The 24,045-nt window shown below is 37.2% G+C and overlaps 1 protein-coding gene across 2 annotated transcripts in view; it reads right to left on the bottom strand.

The window, feature by feature from the left end:
• Positions 1-8,477: 8,477 nt before the first annotated feature.
• Positions 8,478-24,045, bottom strand: part of STX7 (syntaxin 7) — a 36,416-nt gene continuing 20,848 nt past the window's right edge. Inside the window, exons 3-10 of one of the 2 annotated variants that reach the window (XM_084889565.1) lie at positions 20,735-20,804; positions 18,517-18,610; positions 17,677-17,814; positions 16,862-16,914; positions 16,219-16,315; positions 14,982-15,054; positions 13,532-13,614; positions 8,478-10,250 (exon numbers count right to left, since the gene is read on the bottom strand). In XM_084889565.1, coding sequence (XP_084745691.1) covers positions 10,161-10,250; positions 13,532-13,614; positions 14,982-15,054; positions 16,219-16,315; positions 16,862-16,914; positions 17,677-17,814; positions 18,517-18,610; positions 20,735-20,804 — 698 coding nt within the window. In that variant the 3' untranslated portion in view covers positions 8,478-10,160. Of the gene's footprint in view, positions 10,251-11,014; positions 11,136-13,531; positions 13,615-14,981; positions 15,055-16,218; positions 16,316-16,861; positions 16,915-17,676; positions 17,815-18,516; positions 18,611-20,734; positions 20,805-24,045 lie in introns of those variants that run through there. The other variant, XM_084889566.1, reaches the window with a different exon arrangement.

The raw sequence follows: 24,045 nt of genomic DNA, 5'->3' as shown, positions 1-24,045 counted from the left end.
ATCCATATTACTTTGTCATTGTGTAATATATTTGGGACTAAAGCTTGCTCCTTATTAGGACTATTTAGGAAGAAAGTAAGTCTAGAGGACTCCAAATCAAAGAATGCCATTTGCTAGGAGTGATGGTATTCCTCTCTGAAACACCCTTCTCCCCCTCCATCTGAGAGGGTAGCTTGCCACGCAAGCACAAGGCAGGGGTCCAATGGAAAACAAAGGCAGGTGGAACATAGGCCGAGGTGGACACGCCAGTTTGAGCAGCCTAATCACAGATACCGACCAAGCAGGAATAACAAAATGGTTTGGGACTTCAAAGCAAGAGGCATGTGAAACTCAAAGCGGGAGGCATGCAGAGAGTCTGCAACAATAAGGTGAACTGACATCTAGGAAAGTTGCTGGACAAGAACAATCGAGGGAATCAATCAGGTGATGACATGGATAGAAAGAGAGCAGGCTTGTAGCAAATATATATCTTAGACTACAAGGCTTCAAGGGGCAGCCCATTTGGCTTCTCCTCCCCATGCAGGGAGTCTGAATCTGCTTGTAGGAAATTTTCTACACTTTTGCTTAAATCTTCTGGTCCATGGAGCTCATGCTTCGGTGTAGGGAGACACAACCCCAGGAAAACACCTTGGCTCACCGTTCTGGTTATCACATCTACACTTCAGAAATTGCAGAAAGATCAATAGATTTTTGTAATGCAACCAATGTTGAATTGTTACCTAAGAGGCTAAGTGCTTATAAGCAAAGCCGAGGAACCAGAAATGACTGAGAAAAGTTCAATTGTGATGAATTTATACAAGCATTTCAAAATAAGAAACATACAGAAAAAAATGACTTAATTTCAGTTTTATGTGAGTTTCATGACCTTTTGGAAAAAAATGAATTTAAAAAATTACATATGGGGTTGTCATCACCATCTTTTTCATACTTGAAGGTTCAATAGTCGCAATTCAAGGCCTGGATACAAACATCCTAAACACCGAGGGTTAAAGCATCGAAGACGAAAGCTAGCACACTTACCACTATTTATATTGCAAAAGCTTTGCCCTTTCTGCAAGAACATGCCGTTTCCCAAACACTAACCTCTCTTTACAAGGTTATGCTTATTAGCTGGGATTTGTGGCTCAATAGCAACACTGTTCATCCTTGGTTCAATTCAGATTGTAATTTCTTTTTAAACTACCTGACCCTCATAATCATACGGTGTGTAGGTTTGATCATTCATCTTCCCCAGGCCAACCACTTGGTCTGAACACAGAGTCACTTGTACTTCTGAAACCTCTCAGCATCATGATGATTGGGGTAAAAACGGTTGGGAAAAGTTTGAAAGAAACCTTTCATTACAACGATTTTATTGTCTTGTTCTTTTTTCTGGAACTAAAATTTCTGATTGCAAAAATGAAAGTCTTCCTAAACATGAGAGTAAAGTTTTAAGAGATGCCCTTTGTTAAGTATGGAAGCTAGCAGCTATTTTATTGTCCCCCGTGTTAAGAAATTGCTGAATGAGATTTCGCTTTTGCTCAGAGCCCAGTAGTTATCAGCAGATGCTTGCTAAATGAAGGAATGAATGACTCGACCCAATCTCACGTCTCTAGCCTGAGCTGTATCATGCCTCATGGTATTAAAAATATTGCTTTAGTCAGTGTCTGACTTTACGACTAAAGCACCACAGCCCACAGCACCAATGTTGCCCAAATTGGATTCCAGGTTGGAGGAAAGTAAATCCTGAGCTAATTGCCTCGACTTGACTGTTGCTCATTCCTGAACCAATCATTGAGGCAAAAGGAATGCGATTAGGCTGGCTGGCTTATGTAAAGCAGTAAGGGACCAACTCTGGAGTCAGGATGGTGTCAATTCCACCCAAGGCACATGGAAGTTACCCAACAGAGGAGAGAGAATATTCCAAAAGAAAGTCTGGGACCATTTAGAACTGACAGAGGTGGCAGAGATATAGACAATGTAATTTCTACTTCCAATCTGATTCATTGAAGGGGGCCAAATAGATGGTGACAGAAGATGATCTGACTTTGGGTGGTGAGCACAAAATGCAATATACAGATCATGTATCATATAAATGATCACTTGAAATCTATATAATCTTATCAACCAATGTCATCCCAACTAATTTAATAATAAACCAATTTAGTTTATTGTGTTCTAAATATTTTGCTACTTGAGATAAAAATTGAGAGGTACATGAACTACAATCTAGTAGGATTCTCCACTTACCCTGTAGTTCTATTAATTCTGGATCATTTGGTATGTTAAGAACTATTTGGGATTGTTATCCCTACCTCATTAGTTGAAACTTTTATTATTTTTAGACACATTTTATCCCTATGAAGGCTTTTTACCTTAGTATTTATAAGGACTAGTATTTTTTTAATCCTCACCCAAGGATATTTTTCCATCGATTTTTAGAAAGAGTGGAAGGAAGAGGGAAAGACAGTGAGAAATATTGATGTGAGGGAAACACATTGATTTGGTTGCCTTGTGCATGAGCCCTGACCAGGCCCAGGCTGGGGAGGAGCCTGCAACCCAACCAGCAGGTGGTTAAACAAACTGTTAGGCATCTATGACATAGCCTTAAAAAATGGACTATGTCCCTAACTGGTTTGGCTCAGTGGATAGAGCATCGGCCTGTGGACTGAAGGGTCCCAGGTTCGATTCCGGTCCAGAGCATACACCTTAGTTGCAGGCACATCCGCAGTGGAGGGTGTGCAGTAGGCAGCTGATTGATGTTTCTCTCTCATTGATGCTTCTAAATTTGGTGAGAGGTACACGAGCAGAATCTTTGTATTGTTTCTTAGATTTGAAAATATAAGTTTATCTGAGAATACAAGTTTAATTTAAAATATTAGCATTGTACTTAGTTTATACTTTATAGAGAATGGGCTATTTTAAATGTTCATGCCATTTTAAAGGAAACTCTTGATCAGTTGCTGCCATTCCTGGCTTGATAAAGGTTTAATGTAACATAGAAAACTTCTAAATTACAAGAAAAATATTTGATTTTAGATCAGGAAAAGGTACAGAGACAACAGGGTAGCCCTAATTTAGAATATCCTTTTGTATCAAAGATAGAACTAATTTAAATGATATATGATGGTTGTCTTACTAAATTTTGGTATATACCCCTCCACAAAATAATAACTAAATGTTAAAACTGTCACCTTTGGAGAAATTGAAACACTAAATTTGGCACTGGAAAGAGGTTGGATGTGGTCAGGTACAATGAAAACACCTTTAAATAAACTTAAAATGGCCATAACACCTTATATAATATGCTCTACTATTATAAATTATAATTGGCCTTTTGTTTCTGGAGTCATTATTGACAGAAGGATCAGCTTTGATCTGAGAGCTTCTCACGGTCAGGCCTTTAGCCACCCGTCAGTTAAATGTCTAAATCCTAGAGCTGTAAACGGAGCTCTCTTTAACCTCTCCGCACTTCGTATTTCACATCTACCTATGAAACAGCTGATATAAAACTTAGCTGATATAAAACTTCGATGTCAGTAATCAAAACTAGCATCAGTGAATCTTTGTTGAGACTCAATGACCGTATTTCTAAGTTTCCTCCAACGCTAACAGGTTTTGGACTTAGCAACTGCTGTCAAACAGTACTTACAGTAAACACTTAAAAATTTGTACGTTGGGTTGCCAAAGTGGGAATTAAGGCCCTTTCAAGTTTATTTAAAGACTCAGTTCAGTCCTAGCAGACTCCCTCTCAAACAAGCAAGGGTGTTATGCGTGCGACAACTGCACAGGAAACTTGGTTTTGCCTTCCGCCGCTTACATTTTCAGCAGAAATGCCATCACGGCACAAAACCTACAGGAATCCCACTCTGAGTAATTGAGTAACCAACCTCTTAAAAACTTGCCAGAAGCAACAGTGTCTATAAAAACGTATGCAGTGTGTCAGTTATTCAGTTCTATTTCTGCCCTTCAAATTAGGATTATTTGGGGGGGGGAGGGGCGGAGAAGACATTATACAATTTTTATTTGTGAACCAAATGATTGCCAAAATCAAGCATTAAGAAGGACATACTGCCTAAACCGGTTTGGCTCAGTGGTAGAGCGTCGGTCTGCGGACTGAAAGGTCCCGGGTTCAATTCCGGTCAAGGGCATGTATATTGGTTGTGGGCACATCCCCGGTAGGGGGTGTGCAAGAGGCAGCTGGTCGATGTTTCTCTCATCGACATTTCTAGCTCTCTATCCCCCTCTCTTCCTCTCTGTAAAAAATCAATAAAATATATTTAAAAAAAAAAAAAGGACATACTGACATAGTATATGGGTTAATTGAGCCATTAAGCGGGTGTTCTTTATTCCCTTTTGATTAAAGAAAAAAAAGATTTGCTAAGTGATAGGGTAGAGTTAAATTAGACACATTTTATTTTTATTTTTTTAATATATATTTTATTGATTTTTTACAGCGAGGAAGGGAGAGGGATAGTTAGAAACATCAATCAGCTGCCTCCTGCACCCCACCTCCCCCCATTGGGGATGTGCCCACAACCAGGGCACACACCCCTGACCGGAATCAAACCTGGGACCCTTACAGTCCGAAGGCCAATGCTCTATCCACTGAGCCAAACCAGTTTGGGCAAATTAGACACATTTTAAAGGACATTTTGCCAGGAACATTCATCATGCATTGGCTTTGAGTTCATCCTAAAGAAATATAGGTTCCAACCCCCCCTAGTTCTTTCCCTTCTCCCGATGCTCTGCGCTTTATCGGGAGCAGTAATTGCAAAAGTCCTATAAATGTCTGTCCCATCAGGACGCCCTGCCTCTGAATCCAAATGCTGCCACTAAAAGAAGGAAGGTTCCTTCTTCAGAGACATCACACACAGACTGCCTTTCAAATTAGCAGCCACTCTTGAGAAAATTACCTATTTCCTAGTAGTCTGTTATTGGAGCAAAGAAAATGAAATTCAGTTCCTTGGTAAGGAGGGAAGAGGATACTCAGGAAGCCATCCCTAAAAGTAAATGGTTCCAGTCTCAGGAGCTAGGTCATCTGAGTGATGTTTCTTGCATGCCTCCTTCCTCTCCCACCCATCATTTTCTCTTGCTTACACATCAAGTGTTTTTCAGATGCTGAATGCCAAAGCTCCTGAGGGCAGAGAACATACTCTTTTGGCTCACCCTTATCCTCTCTGTGCCGGGGAATGTAGCAGCCTGGCACAAAATAAGTGCCCAATGAAGTCAGCAAATGTTTATGGAGCAACTATGGAAAGAGTAAACGGTTAGGTGCTTGGGCCTCAATGTTTGTATATATAGACTTCGTTCTGGTTGGAAAAATTGACATACCACTTAGAACAGTGCTCCTAAGTTGTTGTTTTCTTCCATCAAAGAACCCTAATGAAAGAACATTCCAGGTCTTCTGCTTCCTGTCGTTTATGGTCTTTCTGCATTTCCGTGTTTCATTACCTCAACATCACTGCTTCCTTCTGAAGTGCCTGTCCTCTGGATGGCAGGGAAGCCAGAAACTCTCTTCCCAGACACTGCCTCACCTCTGGTTCTACGTCAGACAGACCAAGGAGAGGTATTCCCAGAGGAAAGGCGAGGCTGAAGGGAGTGCAGGCTGCCCAGCAGCTTCACAATCTCTTGCAGGCCACCTGCTCCAGTGCTCTGACAGCCAAGCAGCCTGATGGCAATCCCTTGAGACCCACTGGTGTGACTGCCACAAGCTGAGGAGACAAGAACTTCCAATGACTGGAGATTCAGTGACTCTGGGCCATCCTTGCTGCTGCACTCACCTTCTGCTGCAGGTGGAAGCTCAGAAGTGAGCATACTGAAACCCTTTTTTTTTTTTTACATCAAGTGGCTGGTTCCCTGACTGAATCCCGATAGAGATGTTAGTTTAAATTATCATAAGGAGAGACCTGAGTTTTCCCAGTGTCTTCTTAACTTAGTGAATGAGCTTCACTCTGTCCATGGACTTTGTGGGACCCCGCGCTGACCCTGCGTGTTTACATCCAGGCATTCTCTTCACTACCACCTGTGCTACAGTGTCTTATGACACAAAATCCTAAATACATGGGGAATGGTCTTCTCTTCATTGACTCATGAACTGTAACTGGGCAATGTTAAGTAGAGATGTCATGCATTTTGTCAAAGGGATACCACACATATTTTCATTTTCAGCTCCCACCGGTATAAATTTTGCTAAGTGTATTTCCTTGCTCAGAGATCAAGCCGCTCAGATCCTATGGTAAGCTTAGCCTCTGAGAAGTCTTGGATCCACAAGCCAGTTTTTTGTTTTTATTCGTTGAATCATGAAAATATACAACTTTATATTTTAAGATGCTATTACTTACCACTAATGAGGAATTTTTATAATATTTAAATGAACTAAAAATTGTTACCCAACTCAAAACTTACCCAAACAACTCTCTTCATCCCATCCTGAAAATTTTATTGTAGCAACCTGATCAGGTAAAAAGTCAATTTCATCTTTCAAAAAAAAAAAAAAAAAAAAAGCTGAATAAATTACCCTTGTGAATTGCTCTTTATTATATAAATGGTGGACAATGACTTTTTTTTTTTTTACACAGATTTTATCTTTTATTAGAACATTCTTTCTTCCAATTAACGAAACAAAAGTTGTGTGTGTGTGTGTGTGTGTGTATATATATATATATATATATATATATAAAAGTCAGCATTGTAACAGCTATAATGACCCGTCACTATAATATCCACTGTGGCCAGCAAACCAGCTGATGAGGGATGGAGCTGGCTGGCCAACCTCATGGCCCCTCCCCCCTGTTGGCCTGTCCCTGATCAGTCTCTTCCATCCTGATCAAGAGCTGGCCACTGTCCAAATACCTCCTCCCTTTCCCCCATCCAACCCCGCCCCCGATCAGTCTGCAGCCCCTAACCCTGGCTGGCCCACCCCTGATTACCTCCCCACCCCAATAGGGGGGGTAGCTGGGCAGCCAACATCCTGTAGCCTCTCCCCCCACCAAGTTCCACCCAAGATCGGACCCACACCCCATCAGGGGCAGGACCGGCTGATCAACCACCCATGGCCCCTCCCCAGGCCACTGACCCCCCACTTGGGGGTAGGGCCCGCTGGCCAATCGCCCCCAGCCCCTCCCCCAAACAGGGTGGGCTGGCTGGCCAGCCAACCTCTTGCCGTCTCCTCCTCCTGACAGGCCCAGACCCGATCTGCCTCAATTAGGGCTGGCCAGCCGGACCCCACCCATGCACAAATTTGTGCACTGGGCCTCTAGTACCAACTATTATATAAAAGCTATTCTGCACTTTTCTTGCTAAACTACAGACCAATTTTGTGGAAAAAGAAGTCTTCAAAAGTCATTTCTTTCTTTATTATAAAGCTGTCTAAGAAGACTGGTGGTATTCAAAACACTTTATTGTGTAGAAAATTTTACCATTTTTAACAAAAGCAGTGAAGACCCTGTAGGACTCAGTGGCAATCATTACACGGCGCAGTGTTCTCAATCAAGGATGCAGATGCTGCCATGGGAATGGGGCATGCTCAGTGGCCTGATTCCAGGTGCTGTTCCCAAGGTTTGCTGTCCTAGATTGAGTTCCATCTGTATCCAGATCTACATATTTTTTGGAGTGATCCCATGCCCACTAAAAAAACAACAACCTGCATTATGTTGAAATGACACCAATTATTCTTTTACCATCAATCACTGCAAAACCAAAACATTTTCATAATATTTAATAACCAATACAATGGCCAAATACTTCATGCCACACTGTCATTCAACTTAAAAACAGAGGCTGGTTAATTTCAGTCTGCGTCATCTAGCATGTCTTTGGAGCACATTGAAATAAACAATATGTGTCATTTGATAAGGAAACTTCTTCAGTTTCAGACTCAGTTTGCCTCAAACAATTCTGATATGTTGATAGTCATTAAAACAACTCTAATTTTATTTTCTATAGTGTAAGCTTTGCCACCTTTCAAAGAGATTTTAAAATCTAAAGAAAATATATATTAAAAAACAAAACAAAACAAAACTGTTTGGCTCAGTGGATAAAGTGTCAGCTTGTGGACTAAAGGGTCCCAGGTTTGATTCCAGCCAAGGACACATACCTGGGTTGTGGGCTTGATTTCCGCCTCCCCCCCTCCAGTAGGGGGCAGGCAGGAGGCAGCCTACCAATGATTCTTATCACTGATGTTTCTATCTCTCTATCCCTCTCCCTTCCTCTCTGAAATATATATATATAAAGGAAAACTTCAAAAATTTTAAAATTTTGCCCTAAGTGGTTTGGCTGGGTGGATAGAGCATAGGCCTGTGGACTGGTCAAGGGCATGTACCTTGGTTGCGGGCACATCCCCAGTAGGAGGTGTGCAGGAGGCAGCTGATCAATGTTTCTTTCTCAAAGATGTCTCTAACTCTCTATCCATCTCCCTTCCTCTCTGTAAAAAAAAAAAAAAAAAAAAAAAAAAAAAAATCAATAAAATATATATTAAAAAAACATTCTAAAATTTTGGTGACTGCAATCCTTTATTTTTTTCTAATCAAGACTTTTATTTCTATTCCAAATATTTTGTGCAAATTTCCCCCTTCAAAATTAATGATTCTTAAAAAAAATGCAAGTCACCGAAGTTCCTAGTTTTAGTCACTGATTTGTGTTCCAGTTAAAATCACTGATAAATTATTAAACTTTAGATAATGGTGCTAACATCATGCCAAAAAATTAAGTGCTTTTGCTGTTCTTGGGAACTTACCATAAAATAAATAAAGGCAATGATAATAATCTTTATCAAGTACAACTGTGGCAAAAACAAAACACAAAACCCCAGACAACTGAAGTGATCTGTGACGCCATCGGGACTTCCACAGCCATAGATGTTGGGTGTGACAGGAAACCGCAGGCTCTCCTGCACTTACAAAGAACAAGTCTGGTGGGCTCACACTGACGTCCGAGCAGGTAGGAAGTATGAGTTCTCCCTGCATCACCCATCACCTATTTAGTATACACCTATTTAGCTGTATGTCTATTGTTCCCACTTGAAGCTCATAGCTTGCCAAAGAAAACACTGCCTTTGCTATCAAACTGCTATATAAGAACATTATAAAATACAAACTACAAACTAAGATAATCCTCTTTACAGTATTCAGATTAGTGCATTAAAACAGCATTGACTTTAAAAAGGCAAGTGAGTTAATTGGCAATCAACAATTTTTTTTTTTTCCAGTGATGATGGTACAACAAAATGGTACTCAGGATAAACACTATATTTTAAGTGTTGGGTGCAAAAAAACAGGAATTGTGGAACAGTTTTTCCCCCAATAAATTTGACCTCAGGATACAAATGTGGCCATTGTTCTACAGGATGTAAGGAAAAAAATCATTAATTTTCATTATAATAGCTGTGGAAATGCACAGCAGAGTTACAGGTTGGGATCTTTAGAATTCTAGCACAATAGGTATTGATTTGTCTACTCTCCTTCCACATCACATCAAACATTTAAAGTGACTACACATTCCCCAGTAAATTTCAGGTTTAAACAGAGCCTATGTAAAAACAATCTACCCTTCTTCCTATTTCACTAGGCAATCTACAGCAAATGCTTAACATTATACACATCAGGTATTTGAAACATTTCACTGACTTTATTCAGAGTAATCAAGGGTCTTAAGATAAGACAACAGTAAAAGTTGAATAGATAATTTGTGCTGGTGTAAACCAGAAAAGAAAAAAAAGCCAACAGAAACAGGTTAATTTGTTTTAAGTTTTTGAGAATATTTCCTCTGCTGGCCATAATTCAAATTAAATTTGAGATTTTTAATTGAAGTAACACAAGTCTGGGTGCATGTTACACTGAGACAGATGCCCACAGGACACACACATACAACTTTAAACTTATTAATTCCAAAAATCAAGTCAACATGATAAATAAATTATACATGAAGGACATATACAATGTGGGCAAACAAACTAAGAGTTATTAGACCAAAAATTATGGAAATTATGCCCAGCACTGATATTTAGAAAAACTTTCAGTATTAGGAAATAACATATTTGATCCAAAGGAAAATTTCCCCCAAATAAAAAATATGGGAGCCGTCCTTTATGCAACACCTTTAAAATAATAAAAAACCACGATTTCAGGAACTTTCCTACATAATTTAGATAACTCAATGCAACAGCGTGCTCCTTCATAGTTTTAGCCTTTCACTGCCCATATGACACCAATAATTACAATTCCGATGACAAGGAGAGAAATGATGATGCAGATGGTTTTTCTGGATTTGCGCTGCAGATGCAAAAACAAAAACATGTTTACAAATGTAGAGAAGCCATTGCCATAGCAACTGAAAATCACTTGTTTCCTTTCTAGAGTAAAATTCCCCTCAAATTCTTGGCTGTACTTTTTTGCTTCTTAAAGATTTCTTCAATTCACATGGAACTATTTTTTCAAAAATATTTTTCTTGAGTGACTGGGACAAGGGGTAATCATTCAACTTTTGTCGGTATTTTTTCTGGAGTAGAAGACACAGGAAAACAAAAACTACTGATTTAAAGCGTTTAGACTGAGGTTATATATAAAAACAAAAAACAGCTTAAAAGCTTAGAAATTTTAGAACTTTCATCAAAAAGATGTTCTTATAAAAAAGTTGTGCTTCAAATTGCGTTATAGAAATTGTCACAGGGATATAAAGTATAGCACAGGAAATATAGTCAATAGTATTATAATAAATATATGTTAGTATCAGATGGGTACTAGACTTATTGGGGTGATCACTCTATAAGGTATATAAATATCTAACCACTATGTTGTATATCTGAAATTAATATAATATTATATCAACTATAATTGAAAAATACTTTTTTTTTTAAAGCAGCTGTTCTTCAAAATGAGTTCTCTGAGAATGTTAGCAAGTATAAGTGTTGAACAATTTTTTCCCAAGGTTAATTTATTAGTTTCCAAAATCATTTTCATTCTTTCATATTCATGAAAACTGCATTCAAAATCTCAACGTACAAATAAAAAAAACAAAGAGGCAAAAAAAATTAAGATACAGTCATTTAAAATATAAAGGTTAAAGATTTATTCCATTCTTCATTCCTGGCCCAGTTGTAGATTTCTATATTTCTTAGTGGCTTGTGTATCTCACAGCAGCATGCAGGAATCCTTTTTCTTGCAAAGTAGAAAAATTTGTAAATTTACTTTGTGTCAACCAGAAATGCCATTCAATGTACAAAAAGCTATGTTTCTGACTCTGAAGTTACCCTGAAAATGGTGAATACTTTCAGTATTCCATATATTCACCTAATTTTTCAACTGAATACTCCTTATATATGAAACATAATTCCTCTACAGTTTCAATATCATGCTTACATATTTCCCCCAGGCCCCACTTGGTCACCCCAGACAGGTGTAATGCACCTTTAAGAACAGTCACAGGTATGCATTCCACTACAGTATGGCTGTTACCGGGGGAACCCTCCCTAGGGTCGGGTGGTGAGGCTCTTTGGGGTGCTGCCGTGGTAAGAGCCTTTATTGCCTTCTTTTATGCTCATGGTCCACCCAACCCATTTAGAAGCGCCCTATTTTGCAAAGGCAGCAGTTTACTATCAAAGCTCCAAGCAGGGCTACTGAAAAGAGGCTCTTTTCCTGGGACCTGTGTTACATGGCTCTTTTCTCATCCCTCAGGGCCTCCCAAGTTAAGCAAGAGGGCAGCTCCAGTTTGGGAGGTGCAGCCTGGGAAGATGTGTTTCTTTTCCCAGGGAGGCTGCAGGCTTTCCCTTGCAATTTATATATCTACATTCCCCCAAAGCCCAAAAGCCAAATGAAATAATAGGTAAGCCCAGTCACTGACGAATCCTGCTACACACTACGTTTGAGCAGTTGTAACTGTTGGCATTTACAGATTACCCTGTGCATAACTATTTATGAGAAATACAGTCTATGACATAATGATGTTAATTCTTCAGCGGGGCATATCTGAATCACATGCTAAAGGACAGTAAATATGCATTACTCTGTCAGTGAATACAATTGGCTGTAACTCAGCATCTCTATACAGCTTCATTGTTCTCTATATATCAATGAATATGCAGTGATCTGTCCAGTGATAAAATGACATTGACATTAAAGGAACTTTAATAATTAGTGAGAAAAGTAAAAAGCAACTGGAAATATCTAAGATGGTACAAATCTTAGCGATTTTATAAGAAGGTAACAAGGTCTGAGAAAATAATTATGGACAACAACAAACATGAAGGTTTGAAAGGGAAGTCAAATCTTTAGGTGGGACTTAGTGGTTTCCAAAAAGCCTGCCTTTTTTCCTTTAGAAATTGAAGGTGTACATATTAAACAATATATTGATAGTGCATGGTTCTCATATGCATACAGTACTTTAAACATACTTTATATTTGACACATACATATGGACTCCTTGTATTAACCTGATTTATTTAAGAAATCAATTTACTCCTAGTGAAGGGCCTGCTGAATGCTGACAGAATACCTAATACCTAATAGTCAAGGACAATGAATTCAGTGAAACCTCGGTTCTCAAACTTAATCTGTTCTGGAAGGTTGTTTGAGAAGCAATTTGTTAAAAAACTGAATCATTTTTCCCCATTAGAAATAATGATCACTAAAGATTATTTTCATCTTTCTTATATATAATATATCTCTAAAGTACTGTTTAATCTATAAACAAACACTTCTCTTCTTATACTTATCGGACCACCCCTCCTAGCCTTAAAGGAGTCACGTTCAGCACTCAGTCCAGGGGTGCCTTCCAGGTCAGCATGCAGCATATCACTGCCTCCGAAATGCTATCACCGGCTAACTGCTTTTCCTTCATCCAAATCAACAGCAGTTTGCTACCTCTTCCATTGCCTGTGATTACTGTTTTCTTACACCCTTAGCAACATTAGCACTCCTTATGTTTTAAAACGGATTTCACAGCAACAAAAGCATTTTCTCTGTTGTTTGCTGCATAGAGACGCTTTCTGTCTTGCTGAGGTATCAGTATGAAAGGGTTGTCCGGTTGAAAAAGAAGTTTGGTAACTTCAACAACCGAGACATTTTTCTGTGAACAACTTGTTTGAGAACTGAATTGTTCGAGATGGGAGATGTCCAAGAAACGAGGTGTGAGTGTATGATCTCCACAGGACCTGAAGAGATCTCTGTAGGACAAAAGTTCTTGCTTCTTCAGTCCACAGCGTCATTGACAAGAAGTGAAGAGAAGATGGAGGGGAACAGTGAGAAACAGGCTGTCCAAGAGGTTCTGGGTTGGAATGTCACGGTTACATCAGAGCCTGTCAGCAAAGCCTGGCGTTCCTGCCCTATTGTTCCCCTCAGGAGGCCAACCATTGAAGTTCCTATTCTTGTGGCCACAATTCTGGTTCAACCCTGAAACATCCAGGCTCACTGCAGTTTACACTGACTGGCATATTTCTGACCTGTCTTCCATGGGATTTTCAACTTCCACTTTACACCTGATCACTCACACTCACACTCACACTCACTCACACAGTTAAAAGTCCAGTTATAAGACAATTTACTCGAGTTAGTATTACCTGATAATCTGATGCCCTCGACAGCTGCTGGTTTGCTTGCTGAACGTGCACCTCTGCATTTTCGACGTTGGCTTCTATGCTATCTGTAAGACAAAACACATACGCACCTCTGTGAGCACATGTTGATGCTACAGTGAGAGAGCTGCACGAGTCACTAGATTTCACTCAAGGTAAGATCAAACGTGTTCCTTATCCAAAGTTTAATATTACCATCTGATCCAAGGCAATGCAATTGCTCACCTGGATCCCTGAAATAGCCCTGTGAGTTTCTAGGGCAGTGGTTGGCAAACCGTGGTTCAAGAGCCACATGCGGCTCTTTGGCCCCCTGAGTTTTTAGCAAAGGCCCAGCTTAGGAGTACCCTAATTAAGTTAATAACAATGTACCTATCTATATAGTTTAAGTTTAAAAAATTTGGCTCTCAAAAGAAATTTCAATCATTGTACTGTTGATATTTGGCTCTGTTGACTAATGAGTTTGCTGACTACAGTACTATGGTGAGAGAAGAGACTTAGAATGGACAAATAATAGTTCTATTGACTATATAGGTTCAAGTATGTCAATGGAATGAATTCAGAAAGCATATTAAATGTGTGTGTGTGTGTGTGTATATATATATATTCATATTTCAAAATGGTCAGGATCCTGATCAGTGCTGACAATGACACCATTTAAGATTCACTATCACATTTAAAACTTAAAGGAAGCCTTAGTCAATGGTTTATTTTTAAGAAATTTTAAAAAAGAATTCTAAGTAATACTACTAAATAAATCTACCAAAACCTCTCAAGATGAATGATGGGGCAAATAGCTTCATACTCCCTCTAATCTAAATGCGAAGATCGAACACACAATTATAAATAGCACAAATTTTCCCAAAAGTCCTTATTGTGATGAGAATTAGATTGGGATAAGATCAGAGGTCCTGGAAATGAGTTACAATGACAATTCTCCTGGTGCCTTCCAAGATCTCAGCAGGAGGCCTGATTAAATTGGAGTATTCTAAAAAAAAAAAAAATTAGTCTGGTCAATTCAACCATTTGGAGCCAAAAATGAGATCTGTTTTTGTGTTTGTATGTTTCTTAAAAAAACAACAACATATTTTTATTGATTACAAAGAGGAAAGGAGAGGCAGAGAGAGAGAGAGAACCATCAATGATGACAGAGAATTCCCTACTGGGGATTTGGCCACAACCTGGGCATGTGCCCTTGTCCGGATCGAACCCAGGACACTTCAGTCCGCAAGCCAATGCTCTATCTTCTGAACCAAACTGGCTAGGGTGAGATCTGTTTTAGATAATGCCAAGAGTGATGTTTTGTCTGCTATAATCAATGCTTTTGATTCCAGAGGAAACAAAGAAGAGGGAGCAGTTACTCTTGTTTGAGAAGTAACCACAGGTAAACTTCAGGTAGGTTGCTCACACCTCATGAAATCTAATCAGCAGGTCTTACCTATCACATCTCCTTGCTCATGAATCATCATTCCCAAATCTTTAAATATTTCATTAATATCCATAATATCAGCCTAAGAGAAAAAGGCACATATTATTAAAATCAGAAATTCAGTCCCCAATACACAGAAGAGGAAAATTAAAAACAAAACAAAACAAAACAAAACTGCCATACATAAACTTCAGAAACAACAAAAATTATTTTACTATAAGCAATCCCCAGGTAAGCAGAGCTTGAATAACTAACCAATCCCTAAAATAAGTTTGCAACATTAAAAAAATTAAGCACAGCAGGATGGAAATGAGGTATCTATATTAGGAAAGGACTGTGGCTATCACTAAGTTTATATTATATAATCTGATTTGTTTTGTTATCACAAACATTAGTCTTGCTATTTCCTCACAAGGGCATCAAATATTCTTGTTATGATATATTTCTAGTAAAAATATATACATCAATTTGACAACGTAAAAGAATAAAACATTGTGTGCAAATTTATGAAATGTGATGGATAAAAAAGTTATAAATTTACTTTTCTTCAATATATAATACTATTATTTTACCTAATTAAAGAGTAAAGTGTTGGCACTTTATTTAGGAGAGATGTGGCAATTTACATATGCATCCCTGTCTTAGTTTCCCCATCTAAATATGGCGATGGTAATGCCACAGTTAGCACTTCAGAGACTTATGAGAACTAAATGAGACAGTGAACATACAGAGCTTGCCACCATAGTCCTTGGCACATGCAAGCCCTCAATAAGCTGTAGCTACTGGTAGGTATTAGAAGCTCACCTTCTAGGGAGCATGTAGGCTTTAGATCTTTTGGACGTCATAAACATACTAAAGAGAAATAAAAGACTTTTAAAGCCCTTGAAAGTCATTATTCACGCAGATGAAATCATGTGCCATAGAAGACATCAGACTCCGTGAACGGACATTTACCTCCATGCTGATATTTTTCTCAATGCTAAAGGGGCCCGAGATGACTTAAAAGAATTAAAAAAAAATAAAAATGTTAAAGTAGAAGAGAGTATGTCCTCTCACCCAGGCACAGATCTAAAGAGGTGTGTTTTTTTTTTAAAGAAATTTATTCTAATTTATATCAGAAATGCCACCAAATAGAAATCTTTATTTAGTTTCCTTTCTTAACCCCTCCCCCAGCATTAGATACACATCTTGAAGACAAAGTCACTAAGAACAGAAAAGTCGTCTGACTCTGCAATGTAAAGCTTACTTCAAGTTGCCTAATAGAAGACTCTCTCTCATGGATAAGGCGGAGGTCATCCTCTGTAATTTCGTCATCTTGTACTTGTACTTGAGATTGAGTTTGGCTGATAAAAAGAAAAGAATATGGAAAAAAGAAAGACTGTATTAAAACAATAAGACTTCTTTCCTACTAACAAATACTAAATAGAATATTTTTTAAAGTCAGAGAATTGCTTAAATTCTAAGAATATAACAGAAATATTCATCAAAGTTTATTCTTATTCCATATGATGGATACTATTTTTTTAGAGTTATGATTTAATTATTGGAAGCTGTATTTGGCAGCTGGATATTTCTTTCTGGTTGACTTAGACCTCACACAAGTGAATATATCAAATGATCATTAAGCAATAATATTTATTTCAACAAATAATTATAAAATGTTATTCCTATATTGGAATAATTATTATATATATATTTATAGATTATACAATAAATACTGACTCAAACCTTTTTTTCAAAGTTATTATTTGTTTTCAATTTATAAGAAAATTTTTAGGGTAGTCATAATATAATATACTGAAAGTTTTAATTCTATTCTAGGGATCATAATACATAAAATGTATTTGAATAAGTACCTTTTGATCTGTATCACGTTTTATACCGCTTACCTTTCCCACGATACAAGATTCCTGTCTTTTGCGCTCTCCTCAGGAAAACCACCCTGAATAATTTAGCAAAGAGTAGATTGAGAAGGGGCAAGAAAAAAACGCACAACATCACAACATTCACATTTTCCCTTACAATAACCTAAACTGTTTTACATGTGCATGTGAATATATATGTAAAGAAAAAAAATTTTTTTTCTAATATTGTAGGTCAACTACTTCAAATTATAATAATATTATATCCTAAGATGACAAGGAGGGCACTCATTAAATATTTCTAAGAGCATTTAATAAGCATTAATTAAAATATAATATAATCTTGGAAACTCTACATTAAGAAATAAGAAAATAACTTTTAATAGTGTCTAAGGGAACTTTAAATTAGACTAAGTCAAAATTCTACTCTAAATTATCTGTTCATTTATTTTCTCCAAGTGAATATTCTTCAACATTTGTACAATATATTCACTCTGTCCATTTCCACCTTCACACAACTCCGATTTAGAATGCTCTCTACACTAGCACAGTAACAGCTTCAGGTCCAGTAAGTGTGGAAATATTATTTAGGATTTGACCCCTAATCTTTTCTGACAAAATATTTCTATATTTTTAACATAATCTATAATAGTTTGTTCCATGACATGGACAAAATAACCACAGTAATACATAACTATCATCCTTCTTAAAAACTGAGCAGAAACATTTCAACATTACTCCTGACTTCTAAGCTTTATGACTTAAAAAACATGTCAATGTGGACTTTGGAGGGATCCCTAGAGTATCATGCTCATTTTTTACAATGCCTTTTAAATACTTACAGATACTCTGGAGCTGGCTCTCACTCGGGCCACAAAGTCTTTCTCTTTCTCAGCAGCTTGCCTCTGGACCTTCTGAAAGTTGGTCAGTGATGTTGTGAACTCAGCCACTAAGCGGTCCTTCTGTATTTTCCTTTGACGCTAGAGGAAAGGGGAATAAAACACCTACTAGAATCAAGCTGTGAAGCTCTACAGAATTTGCAAAAGCAGTTTTACCACTAGCTGACTCTTTATTTAACCTTGAAATTCTCGTTCACTCTCCAATTATAGGATCTTACTAACTGACTCTGGATAACATCCTGACAATATGTTCAAACACTGTATACATTTTTGCCTTGAGGCAAAAAGTCCATAATGCTGAAGTCCTTACCTTGAATTTTCATCCTAAAATCTGGGTCATGATTTTGAAGTTATTTTAAAGTAGTTCTCCTTTTTCCTTTTTAAAGGAAAATAAAACCTTATCCTTTTACCTAACTAAACGTCCACTAAGTAAGCAAGGAAATACATATGTGGCCCCAGGGCGTCTCACATCTTGAATGTGTGCACGTTGGGCGAGGCCGGTCTGGGAAGGCCAGGAAACAATTACTCGGGAGGCATTTTCTGAGCACTTATTTAATTATGGGTCAGGGCAACTGCATGGAAATAATTTTTGCTTTATTGAACCACAGGATATTACCTGGGCAATTAAATATAGTTTTGTGTTCTGTGAACTAATCTCAAATAGAATCTCCGCTCCCCCCATCCCCCCTAATTTCCTTTCTAGTGTAACAACTCAAAGATCCCATAAGACATTGGGTTCCTTTCACATTCATTGTATCAACAATGTGTTTTAAAGCTTGGTACCTGCTCACTGGGGGTGGTGGGCAGAGATCCAAACTCTTTAATGTACTTATCTGTTTCTTTAGCGAGTTGGTTAGTATACTGCTGCTTCTGTTGCCTAAAGAGAGAAACACAGATTATAGAGAAAGAATAAATACTATTTCATTAAGCTATGACTCTGCCACTTGAATTAATCCTGATAAGTAGTTTTATAAAAATCACTTTTCTACAGACTGCCTCAGAATGTCTAATAAAATTGTCAGAATCTACTCTTTGATAAATATTGAGTAAAGACGACAGGGAAAGTTCTTTACTCACACAAGATGGGTAACCAAACTTTGAGAAATAAGTATCAGTAGTCATTTAGAAGGGAAGATGACTCAAGCCAACTAGAGATTATGAGATGTCTGATGTTTGAGGCACTGCGGGTGTGGGAGTCTTTTATCTGCGTCCCATAGTTGGGAGGTCATCAGTTAGTAAAGAGGATTTGTTGCCTTAAACTTGGCCCAGTTCTCAGGTCTTAAGGTACATCTGGCCTCTCATATTTCTCTACCTGGGAATTTATAACCTACAAATACTTAAAAAGAGAACAGGGGGAAAAGTAGTAAGTAATAATTCAAATTTATTATTTAAGTTTGCTGATGAAAAAAAAAATGGCATTTTTCCATAGAGTGTACAGGCCACAATAATAGAAGTAAATTATATCAGTATCTACATCTAACTTGCTAGCTAGCTTATAAAGTTAAAAGATTTCTAACTAAAGAACATGACACTAAAAAACATAATATTCATGTGATGCTTTATAAATTACATCAGTACCTCTCAGACATATTACATAACATCTCTCATTTTAAACACATATTAGTCACCACTTAGGATTTTTTAAAATAGAAAGATACTACAGAAGAATATGTTTACATACAGACATCTGCACTTGACCAATAAGGAAAAATTATACCTATTTCCTGAGTACCCTATTTTTAATATGCCTTTTTAAAACTTTAGAAAAAGTCATATAATTAAAATCCTAAAAAGAACACTTTAATGATATCTACATATTCAGAATCTATTATTAATGTTAGCAAAATATTGTAACTATTAAGAATTATGTGTTTCTATTTAATTTCATTCTAATAAATGATGGTTTATTATTTAGATTAGGGCATTTTTACCACTCTGACATCTATATACAACAGAGAAGTACAATATAAATTAGAGATAACTGTAAATTCTTCAAATTGTAATTGATAAGAAATGGGAATTATTATTACCTATCTTTTAATTTCTTCCTCATTTTTTCCTTCAGAGCCAATGTTTGGCATATAACCCATTATATATATATGTTACTTGAAATTTTCAGCTTTGTCTGTGTTGAGCTAAGATTTAAAACAGGTTCAGAATGATGTTGGGCAAATCATCAAACCCCGAGTGGACATAGTTTCCTTATAAGCAAAATGAAAATAGTTCTTTGATTTATTTCACCACAATCTTATAAGGTTCAGATGAGAAAATGTGCAAATAAAACACTCTGTAAAATCTATAACACCACAAAATACAACTGCTGTTCTTCTAATGGCATATTCATTTACTGAAATATGTGTTATATAAACATATTATATTTTTTAACAGAAACTAATGCTTCCTGAAATTCAAGTATGTTGGTATAAGTTTTTGGGAAATATCCCATATTGGATATGTATTTGATCTAAACCAAATAAAAATCTGGTCCCTGTAGCACTGTAGGGATGGATAGCCATGGGACATAAATCACACACATGGAGAAGCTTAGAGTACTAGTTTTCAAAAGCCATAAAAAAACAACCTATTTAAAAAGTATAAGAAAACCCATGTTCACTGACAATAGGGTGGTAAAGGCTTGGGGCAGGGGTGGCCTAGGAGAGGTCAATGGGGGGACAAAGGGACATATGTAATACTTCCAACAATAAAGATTTTTAAAATAAATAAAACTGGAAATGAAAAAAAAGCATAAGAAAAGTAACTAAAGAAGTTCTGCTTTATATGATAAGCCATATCTTTAAAAACAAACAAACAAACAAACAAACATCTGTTTACTCTAGATAAGAAAAAATGTACACAAAAGCTTGGTACAAATGGGAGCAGAAATGCCTTATTAATTTCCCATTGTTTTCTCCAGTAAGCATAACACTACACACTGTGAAAGGAATATAACAACAGTTATTGTTTCCCATTCTTCCTTTTTCTTGTTTAATTAAATACTTACAGCTGTTGCCTCAATTCAGGTGTATCTTGAGGTGTTCCAAGTTGATTCAGTGTCCTCTGTATTTCCACAGCTAGTATGATGGAAGATAAATGTACAATTGTTATAGATGGTAGGGCAACAGAAAATAAGTTAGAAATTAATATAAGCAATTGGGAAGTGAGGAAAACAAAGATAAATATAGAAAACAGTTTAAAAAGTGAAATAAATGGTTTATTTGAATCCGATTAGTGATAATGAATTAATTTTCAAGAGGAAATTGTGTGTGGGCATTAACATCGCAAATTGCACTTAGGATCCAAAGGTATTATATTCTTCCCTCCCCCAGCAGAACATTAGGCACAATGGCACATGGACTTTTGTTAAAAATTGTGAGAAAGATAATTGCAACAATTACACAATTCATTGGAATATAAATATCAATATAAAGTAAATGAATTGTGGTTAATAAACGAGGGAGGAATAACAGAATTAGAAAAAAATCATTTTTCAATTACTGTGTAATAAGTGATTCAAGCAGATCATCAAAGGATGAGAAAATCGCAGGATATTCACAAGACCTGAAATTACTACCACATAGATGGCATTCATTACGAAAGAGCTCACTTACGAGAGGTAAATTTGTAGCTTAAATCAAATAATCACCTTTAGCACCACTAATGGCACAAACTGGCACTAAGAGCCTCCTGACAATGCGGTAAGAAAGTCACAGTAGAGCCGAAGCCGGTTTGGCTCAGTGGGAGTGCATCAGTCTGCCGACTGAAAGGTCCCGGGTTCGATTCCGGTAGGGCATGTACCTTGGTTGCGGGCACATCCCCAGTAGGGGGTGAGCAAGAGGCAGCTGATGGTTGATTCTCTTTCATCGATGCTTCTAGCTCTCTATCTCTCTCTCTTCCTCTCTGTAAAAAATCAGTAAAATATATTTAAAAAAAAAAAAAGTCACAGTAGGACCTATGCGTTTGTCTTGCCAAAATATTTAACCTGCATCTAATCATGAGAAAGAAATCAGATAACTTACAAAAATAGTGGCCTGAACTTTTAAAACGTCAATGCTACAAAAGGAAAAAAATTAAAAGCAGGCAAGCTTTTTAAATTAAACAATAGAAGAGCCCAAAATAATAAAGTATAAAAAAGGTAGTGTGATTTTTCACTAACTTATAAATCAGGGTGGGAAATGCTATAAAAACTTGAGGGGACAATTGAAGAAGTTGAATCTGGAGTGAAGGATACCAAACAAATGTTGAAAAACTTCAACAATTGGTGAACCCAGGTGAAGGTACATAAAAAGCTCAGTATACTATACTTTTAATTTTCTATAGGTTTAAAATACTTAAAAGTTAAAAATCAAGGATTTAAAATTCATGCTAAGCCCACAAACCAGAAGTCTATAACCAATGCAATTAAAAAAAAAAAAAAAAAAGCTCTCTTCACAATAGGGGAGATTACCTAGTTTGACATGTATACATGGAATGCCAAGTAGAAATGAGTTGAAAATCCAGCTTAAGAACTAGAGAAAAATAATCCAACCCACCCATACTTTTCATTTAAAATACATGGTTTACTTATATAGCTTACATGCTTTTAAATAGTCATTATTTATTTATGGGATGAAGGGAAGGATTGTATTCCAAAACACAGGATAACTTTTGTTCACTGAGGATGATGTAATGATCACAGCTTTCAAATCAGAGTTGGAAAGTATAAATACTGAAGAGGAATCATACAGCATATAGCAATTGTTAACCACCCAACTAGTTTCAAAGGAATCTCTTTTGCTTTGATTTTGGCAGATTTTCCTTTTGCAGGGTAGAGAATTCTTGTTTGCTGTTTTTAACTTATGCTTGTAATTACTTATATATTTTCTTTTTACCTCAACAGATTTTCTTGGAATATCTTTTAGAGATTTAAAGCTATTTTTTATTTTTATTTTTTCAAGTGTGTTGGTCAGACTAATTGAAGTGTAGACCTCTAAAGGATAAAGGCAGGCATTAACCTAATCTCTTGTCTTTTTAAAAAAGTCCTATTAAGCCATGGGCAGGTTGGAGCGCCATACACCAAAAGGATGTGGCTTCAATTCTCTGTAGGGCATGTACTTACATTGCAGGTTTGATCCCAGTCAAGTGAGAATAGGAGGCAACTGATCCATATTTCTAACATCTATTTCTCTCCCTCTCTCCTCTTTCAAATCAATAAACATATTGATCCATATTTCTAACATCTATTTCTCTCCCTCTCTCCTCTTTCAAATCAATAAACATATGTTCAGGTGAGAATAAAATTTTTTTTAAGTATATGGTTTTCTAACCACTGTGCTGTATACCTGAAACTAATACAAAATATTGAATATAAATGATAACTGAAAAAAAATATTTTTTTTAAAAAAAAAAACAACAACTATCACCCACCCAAAAAAGAATTTCAACTGCTTCTGAAAGGCCCAATGGGAGCCTAAATACCCCAAGCAGTATTACCCTAGTTTATTTTTTTCAAACAGACAGACTCAGCAGCCCCAGTTTTAATGCTTTCTGCCTACAGGTTAGGGAAAGGAAGAGAAAACTGAAACCTCCTGGTAGCTCTGCACTCTAACAAAACAGTGAACCAAGAGCGACTCCAATCCCTATGTCCTTGCTCAGAAATGCCACCAAAAACCTGTCAAGCTGAGCATGGTGATACCCCTCCTAGTCCCATTTATTGGTCCGCCTGCAGGATGCAGAAGGTAAGTCAGGATGGCTAGCAGAGCCCTAGTCGATAGTAACTCCAATTGACAAGCTCTTCAAAATGGGACATTGAACACAGACCATCACAAATTCTGGTATCTTGTGTAAACCTGCTGATACCATTTAAATTCGCTTTGCTCTATCCTACAAGAAATAGAAAACATGAGGAGTATGCTTTCAGTTGGTCCCTTATCTGTATGGATTGTTGGCATACTGCTGCAAAGCAAATGACAAATTGCTTTTCTTTAGTCTCAATACAAATAGGGAACAGTGCTTGGTGAGAATTATGCTGCTCCAAGCCATTTTACTGAATGCCCCAAAAGGTGGCCAGCTCTGGCTTCAACTCCCCCGAAGAAACTGCAATCCAGCTAGTTCAAGTGCTAGCACAAGTAGCTCCACAACTTGGCGTTAATGACCCCATTGATCCGATGGTAGCTGAAATGCCTGTTTATTACCGGGATGCTGTATAAAACCAGTCCCAAGTCCCAATTAAAAAAAAAAAAATCCATAGGAGTCCCTTAGAATCTTGAGGCTGAATCATGCTCTCTTTGGCAAACCCATTTATCCTTCTGAGGAAGAGCTTTGATCTTGCTACTG

The sequence above is a fragment of the Pipistrellus hanaki genome (assembly GCF_964339955.1).
Source record: "Pipistrellus hanaki genome assembly, chromosome: 7".
In the NCBI taxonomy this organism is placed as follows: domain Eukaryota; kingdom Metazoa; phylum Chordata; class Mammalia; order Chiroptera; family Vespertilionidae; genus Pipistrellus; species Pipistrellus hanaki.
This window is presented reverse-complemented; position numbering and strand designations above follow the sequence as displayed.